The sequence below is a fragment of the Musa acuminata genome, chromosome BXJ2-1 (genome assembly GCF_036884655.1).
Source record: "Musa acuminata AAA Group cultivar baxijiao chromosome BXJ2-1, Cavendish_Baxijiao_AAA, whole genome shotgun sequence".
In the NCBI taxonomy this organism is placed as follows: Eukaryota; Viridiplantae; Streptophyta; class Magnoliopsida; order Zingiberales; family Musaceae; genus Musa; species Musa acuminata.
In genome coordinates, this window is record NC_088338.1 from 2,626,284 (window position 1) to 2,639,369 (window position 13,086).

Consider the following 13,086-nt stretch of genomic DNA (forward strand, 5'->3'; position numbering starts at 1 on the left):
GCATATCACTACTGAAGGATAATAATAAGTTGACAACAAGACTTCTACTTGGACAGGAAGAAACCATTGGATTGCTCTATAAACTATAAATGATTTCATATCATATCTCTTTGGTTATTATTACTAATAAATTATTATAATATCATATCTTTAGATTTATAATTAGTTTAATTGAGGTTATAGATCTATTTAAATCATTTTTAATATTTTCAAATAGACTTTATAGTATTTTTATTATGATAGTCAAAATATTATAACAGACCAAAGCATAATAAAGATGCGAAAAATTTTAAGTGGTAATTTAAGTATTTCAAAAATTAGAGGATCCTATTTAAAAAAATAAAAGATCCAAAAGAAAATATATTTTCTAGAAAAATCGAACTCACATGAAGAGATTTGATTGGGCTTACAAGAGGCCCAAATCCATCGCTCCTCCCTCCAAACGTGGCTTTCCGATAGACCCCATCGCCGCGATTTCTTTCACCGCCTCCTCCGCTGCTGCGCTTCCGACTCCTCTTCTTCTGCGCCATGGATTTCGACTTGAACTACGAAATTTCTCGCACCGTCGATTACCTTCGCGCCGGAAACTTCACCAGAGTCGCGTTGCAGGTCCTTGTCCCGTCCTTTGTTTCGGTCCAATAGCTTCGGCTTTCTGAAACCTCCGATTCTAGGGTTTATCTTGCTCTACCGCATGATCTATGAAGTGTTATCTTTGTCGTCAGTTTCCTGACGAGCTGCTGAAGGACTCGCCGCGGGTGGCTAAGGCCCTGAGGAGCGAGCTCGGGGCGGGGGTCCGGCTGTTCGTCATGGCGGACGCGGCGTATGGAAGCTGCTGCGTGGATGAGATTGGGGCCTCGCATGTGGATGCCGACTGTGTGGTGCACTATGGGCACGCTTGCATGAGCCCGTAAGTTATCTTTGATATGTTAACTTAGGTTTCTGGGTTTTAGGGACTGGGGACTTGGAAAAGTATGTACTTTTGATGAAAAGGCTCACTTTGACGGTGATCAAAGATGTCGGTTCGTCATCCTGTGCCTTAGGTTTCTCCATCATCCAGACGACGATTCTACTTTTCTTTTCATAATTCCCGATGTTGCAGTTTAGGGAAAATTTTCTGGTCGCTGCCAGTTAGTTTTGGCAACTGACGGTTTTGGTTAAGCTTCTAAGGCTTTAATTTTAGCATAAAGATCATAACTTCATCGTTCTGGACTGTTTTCAGCTCCACTACCTTGCTTCTTTATGGGTTGCACATCATGGTCTTGAATTTAGAGCTATTTTTCAGATTTGAGTAGGATCTATAGGTCCCTTTTCTAATGGTCTTTACCAGTTCAGTGTATGATATCTCTTGAAATTGATACCTCATCCAACCTTGTGCTGTTATTATTGGTTTTAATGTTCTTTCTTGGTGGAATTTTGCACTTGAATCGAGAATTTTTTGGTGATGCAGTAACCTGTTCAGGTTTTGATCTGCCAGTTGTAAATTTTATCAAAGTTTTACTGTACTATTGTCTCAATTTTTCTCAGTTTTCTTAATTTTGTAAAAGGACACATTTTTTCCCTACTTGGGTGGTTTTGAATGTCTTCCATTTTATAGATTTTTAAACAAATTGCTTCTGCTTTGAAATCATTGTTCCTTTTTATCTGTAATTCCTGATTTCTTACTTTCAGAACGTCGACTTTGCCCGCTATGTTTGTGTTCGGGAAGGCTTCTATCGACATAAAAGATTGCGCTGATCTAATAGGTCACTGCTTATCATCTACCAACAAACCTATTCTGGTATGTGCCACTTATACATGCATATATATTATAAGTACCTATGTTTTTTTTGTATTAAATTCTATCTGTCTGTTATGTGCAAAAGGCTATTGGTTAAGGAAAGATTTTTCTGCTGCTTAAATAAGAGAAAATGGAAGTGCTAAAACATGTGAGGCAGAATAGCATGGCAACCTATTCAAGCTTCTTAAAATATTCATTATAAATTCAATGGATGCTTGTAGAGACATAGTGATGCAGGGAGTTCCTTGTCCTCTACATTCGGATTTTAATGGAAGTTCCACTGATTCCAAATCTCAATCGTGTAGACATTAAAATGTGTTTTGGTAGATTTATGATTTGCCTACATGTTTTTGTTAATCAAATGCTTTGTCGCCATCAAGGATTAGACCTTGAACTAAATCATAAGATCTTATAAGGATCTCATTGTCATTAGCACACTGTGCTGGCTGACACATTGCATGTCCTATTTTGATCACACTACTTGTTGATAGGCATGCTGGAGTCACCAATTATTTCTTTTCTTTTTTTGGTTTTTTTAGGGGTGTGAACTAGGTAAAGAAAGTTATTATAAACATGTTTCTATAGCTTAGATTGAAAATCCATTATATAAGAATCCTTTAATTTCACGAACTAAACAAGTGATAACTATTAGCATTGCAGTTGTCATGAATCCTCCTTGCCTTTGGTTTTGCCTTGTGTTATGACGTAAGTATGCCATTTAAAAATTCCCTTGTCCACGGCCTGAGAGTATATAACTATGTATTTACCCCTTAAAGATTGAGATTTAGAAAAGAAGCATGTGACAACCGTGGTATGTACCATAATATCAGCTATAGAAGGGATATACATTATATTTGAAGTTTCAGTCCCTTTTTGTGATGTCATTTATTTTTGCAAGAATATATGTGAGGTACATCTTTGGGACTTATGTAACGCTGTTCACTTCCTAGTTCCTACTATTCTACTTCTTTTTATAAATCTGAGCATGGTTTCCTAAATGTTTCATAACCATGATATTTTGTTTTTGAAATAAAAAATTTGTCCACATCAACCATCTGTTTGTTGCCTTTTAATTTCATGCTCTATTCATCTTTCAACACAATTTTAATGCAATTTTTTACTTGTTTAAGTTCCTTTACTTTTTGTGTCATTGGCCCTTCATGGATTAATTGGGCTTTCATGGAATCATTGTACATCTCTCCTTATGGGGACTAATCTGGTCTACAATTTGTTAATCTTTACCAAACAATTTATCTGCTAATGGTTAGCTTTAAAATACCAATATGTTGTACAGATGATGTGGCCATCCTCATTTGCAACTGACTTGTCATCATTATAAATAATGTAATCATTAGAGTACATGCGATTTCATGTTGACATATAAGTATGATAAAAAAAGGTTCTATGGCTTTAGTTATATGATCAGTTAGTCATAAGATGCTCGTCATAATAAATCACCTTGCAGTGTACAAAACTAAAAAGTAGAATGTAATGTATTCACATGGCATATTGTTTCTCTTTTAAAGTTTGTTATTAAATTATTTATTCACCACATTTAATATGTAGGTCTTGTATGGACTGGAGTATTCACATGCATTGATGCATCTCAAAACAGTGGTAGCTGAATCGTTGGTATTGAGTCACTCCAACTGGGGCCCTATGGTGAAATATTCAGATGTCATTGGTTCAGTGATAAACCCATCACAGGACTGTACAACAGAGAAAGATCAAATTAGGTCACTAAATGGTTCCATTACTAATGCTGGATTCACTAGTGGCAGAGATGAGAAAAAGATCCTTAAGTTTGGTAATGGCCGAAGAATGGAAAATGGTACCTGCTTCGAACTTGGAGGACTGACATGGAGTATCCCATCAGATCACAAGATAGAGGACTACTTATTATTCTGGATTGGACCCGAGAATTCTGCATTTACCAATGTTGTGCTTACATTCAATAACTGTGAAATAAGTAAGTAAAATTCTGTAAATGTTTGATATATTTCTTTTAACTAATTGTCAGATTATGAATCTTTTTCTGTTTAAAGCTAAAATTCTAGGAATTTTAACTTGAATTTAGGATGTTTGGATACTTCAATTGTTGCCAATAATTGACCTTTTAATAGTTAGTGCCATTTCATTTGATTTGCAATTATAATTATGTTGATTGAGACTCATACTCAATTTGGTTGCTATTTAAAGGATATGGTTGTTATTTGAAAATACTCTTTTCCCTGTTCGAGTACTGACTTTTCTGTAACATTATTGTTACTTTTAGATGGAGGTTATGTCTTGTGCATTTATTGGATTATTTGCATGTCAATTACCTACAAGCACTTGAAGTTTTAGTGTAAAAGAATTTCTATCAAATTTGCCATTGAATTAAATTGTCGGTGTTTCATACTTAATGGAAGTCATTCTTTTATCTATTTACTCATTAGGACAAGAGCTGTAAGAGCTTGCTGCATTTCTTGTCAATAGTTATTAACAGATGGCTAAATAATGCTTCAAAGGCTTAATATTTTGATTGTGAAAAATTTACCATAGCCAAGATAGCCCTCTTTCATTCAAGGAAATATTAGTTGCCAAGATGATATATTCTTGCTCTTTGGGTTACTTTGGAGTTCTGATCTCATTAATATTTAGTACTTGATATACCATATGATGATGACCAGCAGAAATGGCAGTACGAAAAAGCTGAAGGGACACTGAATTGCTAATATTTGTTGGAGCCTTGGTGTGAGGTGCAACATGGGCTGCACTTAATGTAAAACTGGATGAAAGCATGTCAATTGCTGTAGCAGTAGAGCAAGAAGAGAACGAAAGAAGAAAAATAGAAAGGGACTGATGGCTTAACAGAGTAATGAATGGTGTTGATGATGGCAGGGTTGGTGGTAGATATTGGATGTACTGATTAATATGTGAGAAAAACAATTCAGATCAACTGCTTACAGCTGATTTTGCCATGATCAAGCTGTATCAGTTAACTCTAATTGACATTGACATTTGACTTATGCATATGTCTTCTTCGTATCTTTTATTTTATTATCTTTTTGGATGAGGAAGGGAAGAGGTGGCATCTAATTTATTATTCACATATCATCATTGTTAGTGGTGATATCTAAATCAGGACTATGACTCATTGCTTCAGGACGAGGGAGGGCTGGTTCAATATATTGTGAATTCCCTAATTTTTCTTCAAAAGACGCATAAGCAGGGGTGATACCCTGGCCTCTCCCAAACCCCAGCAATGGTCTTCCCAACCTCTCCCTCAAACTCCCGACCACAACAAATAGGAAAAGGACAACTTAGTAAATCTATATCTTTATATAAAGAAAAACATGAAGCAGCTCGTGGATTGTTTCAAATCAGAACTGAGCTGCACTTTTAAAAATCACCAAGCTAGAATATTTACAATAGATCTGAGCTACTTCAGAAAAATTGAACTTGGATATAAGTTGAAGTCAGGATGTCTTATTTTTTATTTTCAGGTAGATTAGAATACAGGCCAAGACAATGACTAATTTAGTTTAAATTCTTGGTGGTAATTTAGCATAAATGTTTCTTTGCAAGGAACTGAATTTAGGGTACCAAACACATACAAGGTTGGGTCTGGATCAGTATGGTCCTCTTTGTACTGGCATAGACACATGATATGTGGAGATGTTCTTTGGTGTATAAAAAAGGCAAGAAAACCTGCAAAAAAACATAAAAAACCTAATCTTAGGTTTCTTTCTCACCTAAGCTTGGCAAATACATTCAGAATTGATAACAATAAAGTGATTTCAATCTTGAAAACAATAAAATACCAAATTAAAACATATATCGGATAAGGATAAAAAACAATATCTAAAAAATACATGTATATGGGAAAGAGTTTTAATTAATAAACATGCATAATAAATTTAATGTAAAACTAAAAGATGTACCTGCTCCTACCAAAATGATTGATGTGAGTCCATGGCAGGTTGATCAGGATCCTCGATACGATGAAACTGTAGATAGATACTGTATGTCTGCAATGCTCGTGATATTAGTAAGCAGTGTACAGCTTAAGCAATGACGTGATAGCGCTTCTCCCTTACTTTTATTTTGTTTGTTAAAATGTTAATTCAGTGGATCAAATTCACTTGATCTTACCATTCATTGTTACTCCTATTCTCAATTATTCGGCAATTTCAGTCCAAAATTTGGTTTTCACCATCATGCTTTGATGTTGCTCCTTAAGCACGCCTTTCTTGACTTCTGTCCATACCCAGGTACATAACTTGGTTGAATCCATAATGTCCCAACTCTGTGGGGTGCCTTTTACACTACTGACAAAAACAAAATTGGTTTAACAGATTAGGGACAGCTTATGCTACATGAGTTTGGCCTTCACTGAAAACAGGACTAATTGAATATTTTATTTGTGCAATTAATTTTGTTGTAAGTTTTGTCTAGGACTCTTTACATTAAGAACCTCAAGTGAAGGCAATTAAGCTTGTATACATAACAAAAAGGAAAGCTAATTGTTATCCTTCTGTTATGTATCTTTGGTAGCTTATCCATCCTCGGTATTTATCTTTGTTGCAAGTGCCACTGGTAGTCTTGATTTCAGTAGAGATGTGTCAGAAGTTTACTTAAGGAGTTGGACCATTTTCATGCATGACTTCTTGTCTAGTATAGATAAATCCATCCTTCTGCTGTATATCTGTGTTCATTGCAAGTGCCGATAGCAATCTCAATTTGATATTTGTGTCAAAAATTTACTCTCATGACCACTTAGCTAGTAGTGATGCTATTTTGCAAGTTTGATAAGTAAACTCTTTTAACTGATGCACTATGATTTATCATATCAGTGAACTGCAATGCTGTGGTAAAATGATGCTAGTGGACCACTGTAATCACCTTATTGCAAGGATACAAATATGTGTGACTCACTTCAGAATGTCAAGGTGGAACAAAAGTTATCTCACTACTTGAATTTGAGAATTTAACATGGAAGAGCAAGCAAACTTTTAGACATGTTGTGAATGCATGCATTAAAGAGTCTCTTATTCTTGTTATGATTTAACTTTTTTTAACATGATAAAGATGCTGATAACATTGAAAATTACATAATGATATCATTTTTCTTGAGGATATTTGGAAATGCAAATTGAAGTTTTAAATACTGCACATTTGTTTCTGTTCTGAGTTTTTTATTTTATTCAGTCAGGTATGATGCTGATGAAAGACGCTTGCTGGAGGACACCTCTTGTCAGAGAAGAATTCTCAAGCGTAGGTACTAAATGTGCATCGGGCATATGTTTTTACATCACATGTCTCATGGACAACTGACCTGGATTAACTGCCCATGTATGCATAAATTCATGTAGATATTACCTTGTGGAGAAAGCAAAGGATGCAAACATTGTTGGCATATTGGTTGGCACTTTAGGTTGTGGTACGTTCATAGCAGATTTTTATTTTGTATATGAACCATTTTGGCATTTTATTTAAAGTTCAGCATCTCTACACTATCTCTGGCATAAATTAGTCCTTTACGTTGCACCTTATTAGTCATGTGCTGAACTAAAAATAATTTGCAATGACTACTTTGTGAATTTACATTAATCAAGGCTTGATTTTTGTAAATCAAGTTAGTAGAAGAGAGCTAGGCTAGGGTTATAAGAGAAACCATAAACCCTAACCTAATTACATGAAATTAGATTAGAGATTAGGTTCAAACTTACCTGGATTTGAAGAGAATTAAAATAAAATATCTTCTTCTTGAGCAAGTAGTTCTATTTTAGATGTTCTGGAGTGATTTAGGAGAGTTTTGAGGGGGATTAAAAGGGAATGAGAGTGAGAGAGAGGGCGCATGAGAAGGAGAGTAGAGGAGAAAGAGAGAGGACTGGTTTGATATGAACCAGCCAAAGAGACCTCAATTGGTCTCTTTCGCTTGAGGTACGACTAGTCGGGTGGGCTTATCACTTGGCAGTATAGTCAAAGGTGCTAGGCGTTAAAAGGCAATAAGGTGTCAAAATGCCTGAGGTGCTAGGTGCTTGCCCGAACTCTAAATGATGACATGCACTTGCTACTATTGAAATTTTTTAAAGAAATATGTAATTATTGAGAAATATGATCAGTAAATTTAAAATAAAACATCAAGTTACATTAATTCAAAGTACCATAGTATTACATTGTCCAAATATAATAATAAAAATGATAAAATAAAACAAGATTAATATCAATGATCATTCATTATCCTCAACAATCTCAATCTTGTCATCATCTTGCTGTTCAGTTGATTTGTATCCCTGAGGAGCTATTGGGAGTTGCTGCCAATTGGTAGGGGAGCAGGGAGCTATTGAGGAGGATTGAGATGGGGGTATCAATTGGAAGGGAGTAGGGAGCTATCAGGGAGTTGATGGGAGCGGGAGCTATCGGAGGAGGGTGGGTCAACTATCAGCTAGGACGGGAGGAGGAAGGAGGGCGGAGAGAAGGGAGTTATTGGGGAGGAGGTAGGGGAGGAAGGAGAGGGGGCTGTCGGGGTTCGAGGAGGCTCGATGCGGAAGAGTAGGATGAGGGAGAAGTGGGCTATGTCGGGGTCTGGGGATGCTCAACGCAGAAGGGTAGGAGGAGAAGAGAGTAGGAGGCTGTCGGGGTTCGGGGAGGCTCAACATGAGGGGGAGGGGAAGGAGAGAGAGTTACTGCAAGAAGAAGAGCCCATCGGAGATCCACTCAATGCATAGAAGCCTCTCACTATAGGTTGACTATGTCATTCGTCGTTGGAGGGGAAGGTGCTGCTGCTGCTTGCTGTTGGAAAAGAAGACGTTGTCGCTGATTAGGTTTTCCGAGGGAAAGAAATAGAGTTTCGTGCATGTGCGTGAGGAGAGTGGGCGAGGGGGGACGGAATTGCGCTCACGCTGATATGGTGCGGGGGGAAGGTATTGGGCTCATGCTGACATGGTTCCATTGAACCAGAATCAGCGGATCATGGCGAATTTGGTTTGTTTCAGGTTCTAGTCAACTGGATTTGGTTCAGGATTGTGTCTGAACCGCCGACACCTAGGTTGTCCCCAGTTGATGGTGCCTGCTTGGACCTATTACTAGGCACTTGGGCCTCGCTTTGCTCGGGCATCTAGGCGAGCACCCAATTATTTTCCTTCTGCTTGGTAAGCTCCATTTACAGGGTTATTGAATGGTAATCCCTGTCTTGGTCTTGGACCTGATTGGGCTTGTTTTGCTTCCTGACTGCTGGTCAGACCATCAGATACACACCCATGTTATACCGGGTCTGGAGAGTAATGCAAACACTTCAGTTTCTCTTTGGCTTTGAGTTCTGAAATCCTTGAAGCTTTATATTCAGTCTTTTTCTGTTTCTGGTTTCTAATTTGCCAAGTTAATTCTTGTTAAAAGCATATGGTCAATTTTGTCTGCTCCATACAGCTGGTTATCTTAGTATCATCCAACAAATGAAAGAACTGATTAAGGGGGCTGGAAAGAAGTCCTATACACTAGTAATGGGAAGACCAAATTCTGCCAAACTCGCAAACTTTCCCGAGGTAGTAATTCCTCACAAACTGCAAGTTTCTTCTGTTAAATTGTTTAGGTTGAATTATCTGATCATGTATCCTGGGCCAGTGTGATGTTTTTGTCTATGTCTCTTGTGCCCAAACCGCATTGCTGGACAGCAAAGAATTTTTAGCTCCAATCATCACTCCTTTTGAAGCTGCATTAGCTTTTGGCAGGTAAGTTGACATGCACTGTCACAAACTGCCATGCACTCACTACCTTTTGTTGATAAAGAAATGTATTCATTCATTTTTGTTATTATCTTTAAATTGATTTTATATTTTAAGATGATTAAATATGGTTAACTCTTTCTCCCAGAGAGTAAAATTTCATGGTTTTTTACCCAAATTTATTTTGATACCATGGTGTTTAGGTAGCCAACTTAGACCTCAAAGTGATTTGCATATTTTCACCAAACAACTATGTCATCATACTGGGTGTTCTAATGTCTGAACTTTTAACTTTTCTAACTTTTCATTACGGACTGATGCCTGTGATGCAAACCCTGTTCCTAATTTTTTGTATGAATGCACTGGCAGTGTCATTGACAGCTGTGAACATGTATTCATGGTTGGTTGTCTATCCCTGCATCCTTGCTCCACAAATATGCAATTTGGCCACTGAATTATTTTGTTAGATTGGTGTACCATTCTTCTTTTCCTGCACATCTGATCAGAAGAAAAGGTTTCTGAATGACTTTTTCCAACTTTTAGGGGAAGACAGTGGACAGGAGAATATGTTTTAAATTTCCACGATCTGATGGTTTCTAGTGGACCAGAAGCTGTCAGTGGCACCGAAGAAGCTCGGTTTTCCTTTATCAAAGGTGGTTATATGGAAGATATTCAGCCTGAAGGTATTTTCAATGTGTTTTAACATGATACTTTCTCTTTATTTGTTCATCATCTGTCTCCTTGTAGAGTAAATTTCCTCCTTGTGCACTGAGTTTTATTTAGTAATTTATGATAACAAACAGGCTACAGTCAGCCTTGTGATTTATCAAACTATGGTTGATCTTTACTATTGATGGCTGGATGGATAAATACACCGTTGTTGGAGTTTGTGAATGAACTTGATCTTTAGTATGTGAAAACGAATCACTTGCTGCCATGGGCCACTTGCAAAATCATAGAGACATGAGATGCATCATCTTCTGGAACCAAATGCTATACCTCCGAGATTGGAGAGTTAATGGGAACTATTGGAAATTTATCTAAAATGATCCCAATAGATTTTTACTTCAAGAATATATGCAGCTTCTCATGCATCCATTCTAAAATTAAGGATGATTATTCCTTGATTGCATTTGACAAGTTCCTTGTCATTCTTAGCAGACAATATGTCATCAATATATTGAGATAAAAGTTATAAATTTTCTGTTAAGTGCTAGGCACACTGCATCTGGCAAATTGAAGTGTCCCATTGCTACTAGGTTGGCATCTAACATTTCAGAAGTTGTATCTTAAAGTTATTCAAAAACCATGGTTTATAGCCTTAGGTGAATATTAAATTCTGATTCTCTGATTATTCATGTAAATGTGTGGGATCATTATTGTATAGTGCCTGATGAAGGAAGATATTGCTCAAAATTAACAAGATCAAGAAGTTTATTGTACTTAGAAAGCAAAGGATTCCACATGCAGTGGAATTTTGATGAGCTAAATGGTCGAAGATCTCATCATTAAGTGCGACCAGCTTTCTTCTAATGTCATGCGGGCACATCCGAACGTAAATTTTGCAGGTATTGCTGGGATCAATCTTAGGAAATTGATATGAGTTTGATACGAAATCAAGTTTTTCAATCATATGATCATGTGACAACTGAAAGAGATGCCCAATATGATAAGGCAGTTGAGAGCTGAGAGAGATGTCCCATATATAAGGGAGCTAAGTTGGTCATGCCTTCACCAGTAAGCAGCAAGTCCTAGCAGTTATTCAATTTCTTCCTATCAGTTGATGTGCATGACCTTTTCCGATGTGGCTGTATATGTGAAACTGGAAGATGCATTTTAGATCTACATTCAAGTGTAATTTCTTAAGGAGGTATGGACATGCTAAAGAGACCTAGATATAGTATAGCTCTGTAGCATTCCTGTAATTTCTTAGCATACTTCTGTAACATTCCTTCTTAAGTATAGCTCTCCAGTTAGTTTATAATCAGAATAATGCCAGAAGAGGGGAGAGTTAATCATTGATGATTAGAAGATTTCTTGAGATAACTATGCAATCCTTCTGTGCAAGTATCCAATCCTTCTGCCACAGTACATCTTGAAACATTGACTTATAGCTGACATCTAATTATATAGCTTCTTTTGATGCTGACAATCTTTTAATATTTCTTGTTTTATTGGCTCTTTTTAAACAGTGAGATTGTTCAGCATTTCCACTGGGAAATTGAATTCACATTTGGTCTGTAATTCATGCCAATTTTCTATTGATGCAATCTTTTATGGTATCTTTTTGATACTTTTTGGTCAAACGCTAGTGCTACTGAACTTATGTTTCATAGTTAATTTGATAATTGAGAACTGATCATTTTAACAGAAAATGGTGAACATGAGGAAAGGTCCCTTGCATTGGCAGAGACCACTGAGAAGGCACTAAATTTGCAAAGCCAGCATCCTAATACTATTATGTTCAAAGGAGCTGCTAGATCTGGGTCGGAATTTTTTGCAGCTCGTTCCTACCAGGGTCTCAACAGGCAATATGAAAACCTGGCTCCTCAATCCTATGTGATAGGCAGGTCCGGCAGGGCATCAGGTTATGCAGATGAGAAAATGCAAGCAAAAGAATCACCCGGTGCTGCTATATGACATGCTTAATATGGTAGCAGTTGGTCTATTGTGCATATTCTGCGCGAGTAAAGCATTCACATGGTGCTATTTTATGATATGCTGTTTATGGGATACTGATCATGGATATATGCCAAGGGATGACACATCAAAAGACTATGGATATACTGATTAGGCACGACAGCTTCAAAAATGAATTGAGATTTGCCAGCCAGATTGGACATTGAGTTGAGTTGTCTCCACTGAATAATTAGTTTTGTTAGTGATGTTTTGTTTACATTTTTGTAGATGTAGCCATATTTAAATATGTTAATCTCATGGTCAGGGTGTTGTTCTTAATCCATTTGTTGACTGCCCTTGGCCTGCTTTCTTTTGATTTGGGTGCTGCGGAATCTTGTTATTTTGTTTCGACCAGTGAACATGTTTTCATTTCTTCCTAGAAGTTTTGTTTACATGTTTTCATTTCATATTTGTTGGCTATGGTGTTGCAGATGTGCATCACTCGATGTTCATGTAGTATATTGGGCGATTTCCTAGGTGACAGTTGGTAGAGGATAAAATGAACCATCTCAGAGACTCAACATATCGAGACCTTCACTTAGCAGTGGAAGGTCGTCATTTCTAGCATGTTCGTTACGATATGTAACCACAAAGTGGCCAGTTGAGTTAGGGTAAAAACATGTTTTCTCATTTTGTTTCTCTCTCTTTGGCACCTATTTTTTCCACATCACTAACATGATTGATTAGAGATTGATTTAGACATCGGAGGGACCGAGTTAGACTATCTTCGACATTGGTCTTCTATAAGGTCTCGGGTGACATGTTGGGAGATTAGGCAATATCCATATTCTTATGACATATTTTACTCGTACCTATCATCTTTGACTTCTAGAGATAACATGCGTCGCACATTGTTTGGCTCGAATAAGCTTGTCGGGCAACCAACCATGAAGTTAGTACTATGAAAAACTCTAAAATTAG

The 13,086-nt window shown here is 37.1% G+C and overlaps 1 protein-coding gene across 1 annotated transcript; it reads left to right on the plus strand.

Moving 5' to 3' along the window:
• Positions 1-436: 436 nt before the first annotated feature.
• Positions 437-12,547, plus strand: LOC135598419 (uncharacterized). The gene is made up of 10 exons (XM_065092170.1): positions 437-609; positions 723-907; positions 1,669-1,777; positions 3,344-3,746; positions 6,971-7,040; positions 7,135-7,202; positions 9,191-9,306; positions 9,386-9,492; positions 10,030-10,169; positions 11,858-12,547. The coding sequence occupies exons 1-10, from the start codon at positions 529-531 to the stop codon at positions 12,124-12,126; spliced, it is 1,548 nt and encodes a 515-aa protein (XP_064948242.1). The 5' UTR covers positions 437-528; the 3' UTR covers positions 12,127-12,547.
• Positions 12,548-13,086: the final 539 nt, after the last annotated feature.

Bases quoted from the DNA above. Each gene is read 5' to 3' on its own strand.
- LOC135598419 (XM_065092170.1), top strand. From the start codon at position 529: ATGGATTTCGACTTGAACTACGAAATTTCTCGCACCGTCGATTACCTT. The intron at 610-722 runs GTCCTTGTCCCG...CTTTGTCGTCAG, and splicing joins TCACCAGAGTCGCGTTGCAG to TTTCCTGACGAGCTGCTGAA. The intron at 1,778-3,343 runs GTATGTGCCACT...TTTAATATGTAG, and splicing joins CTACCAACAAACCTATTCTG to GTCTTGTATGGACTGGAGTA.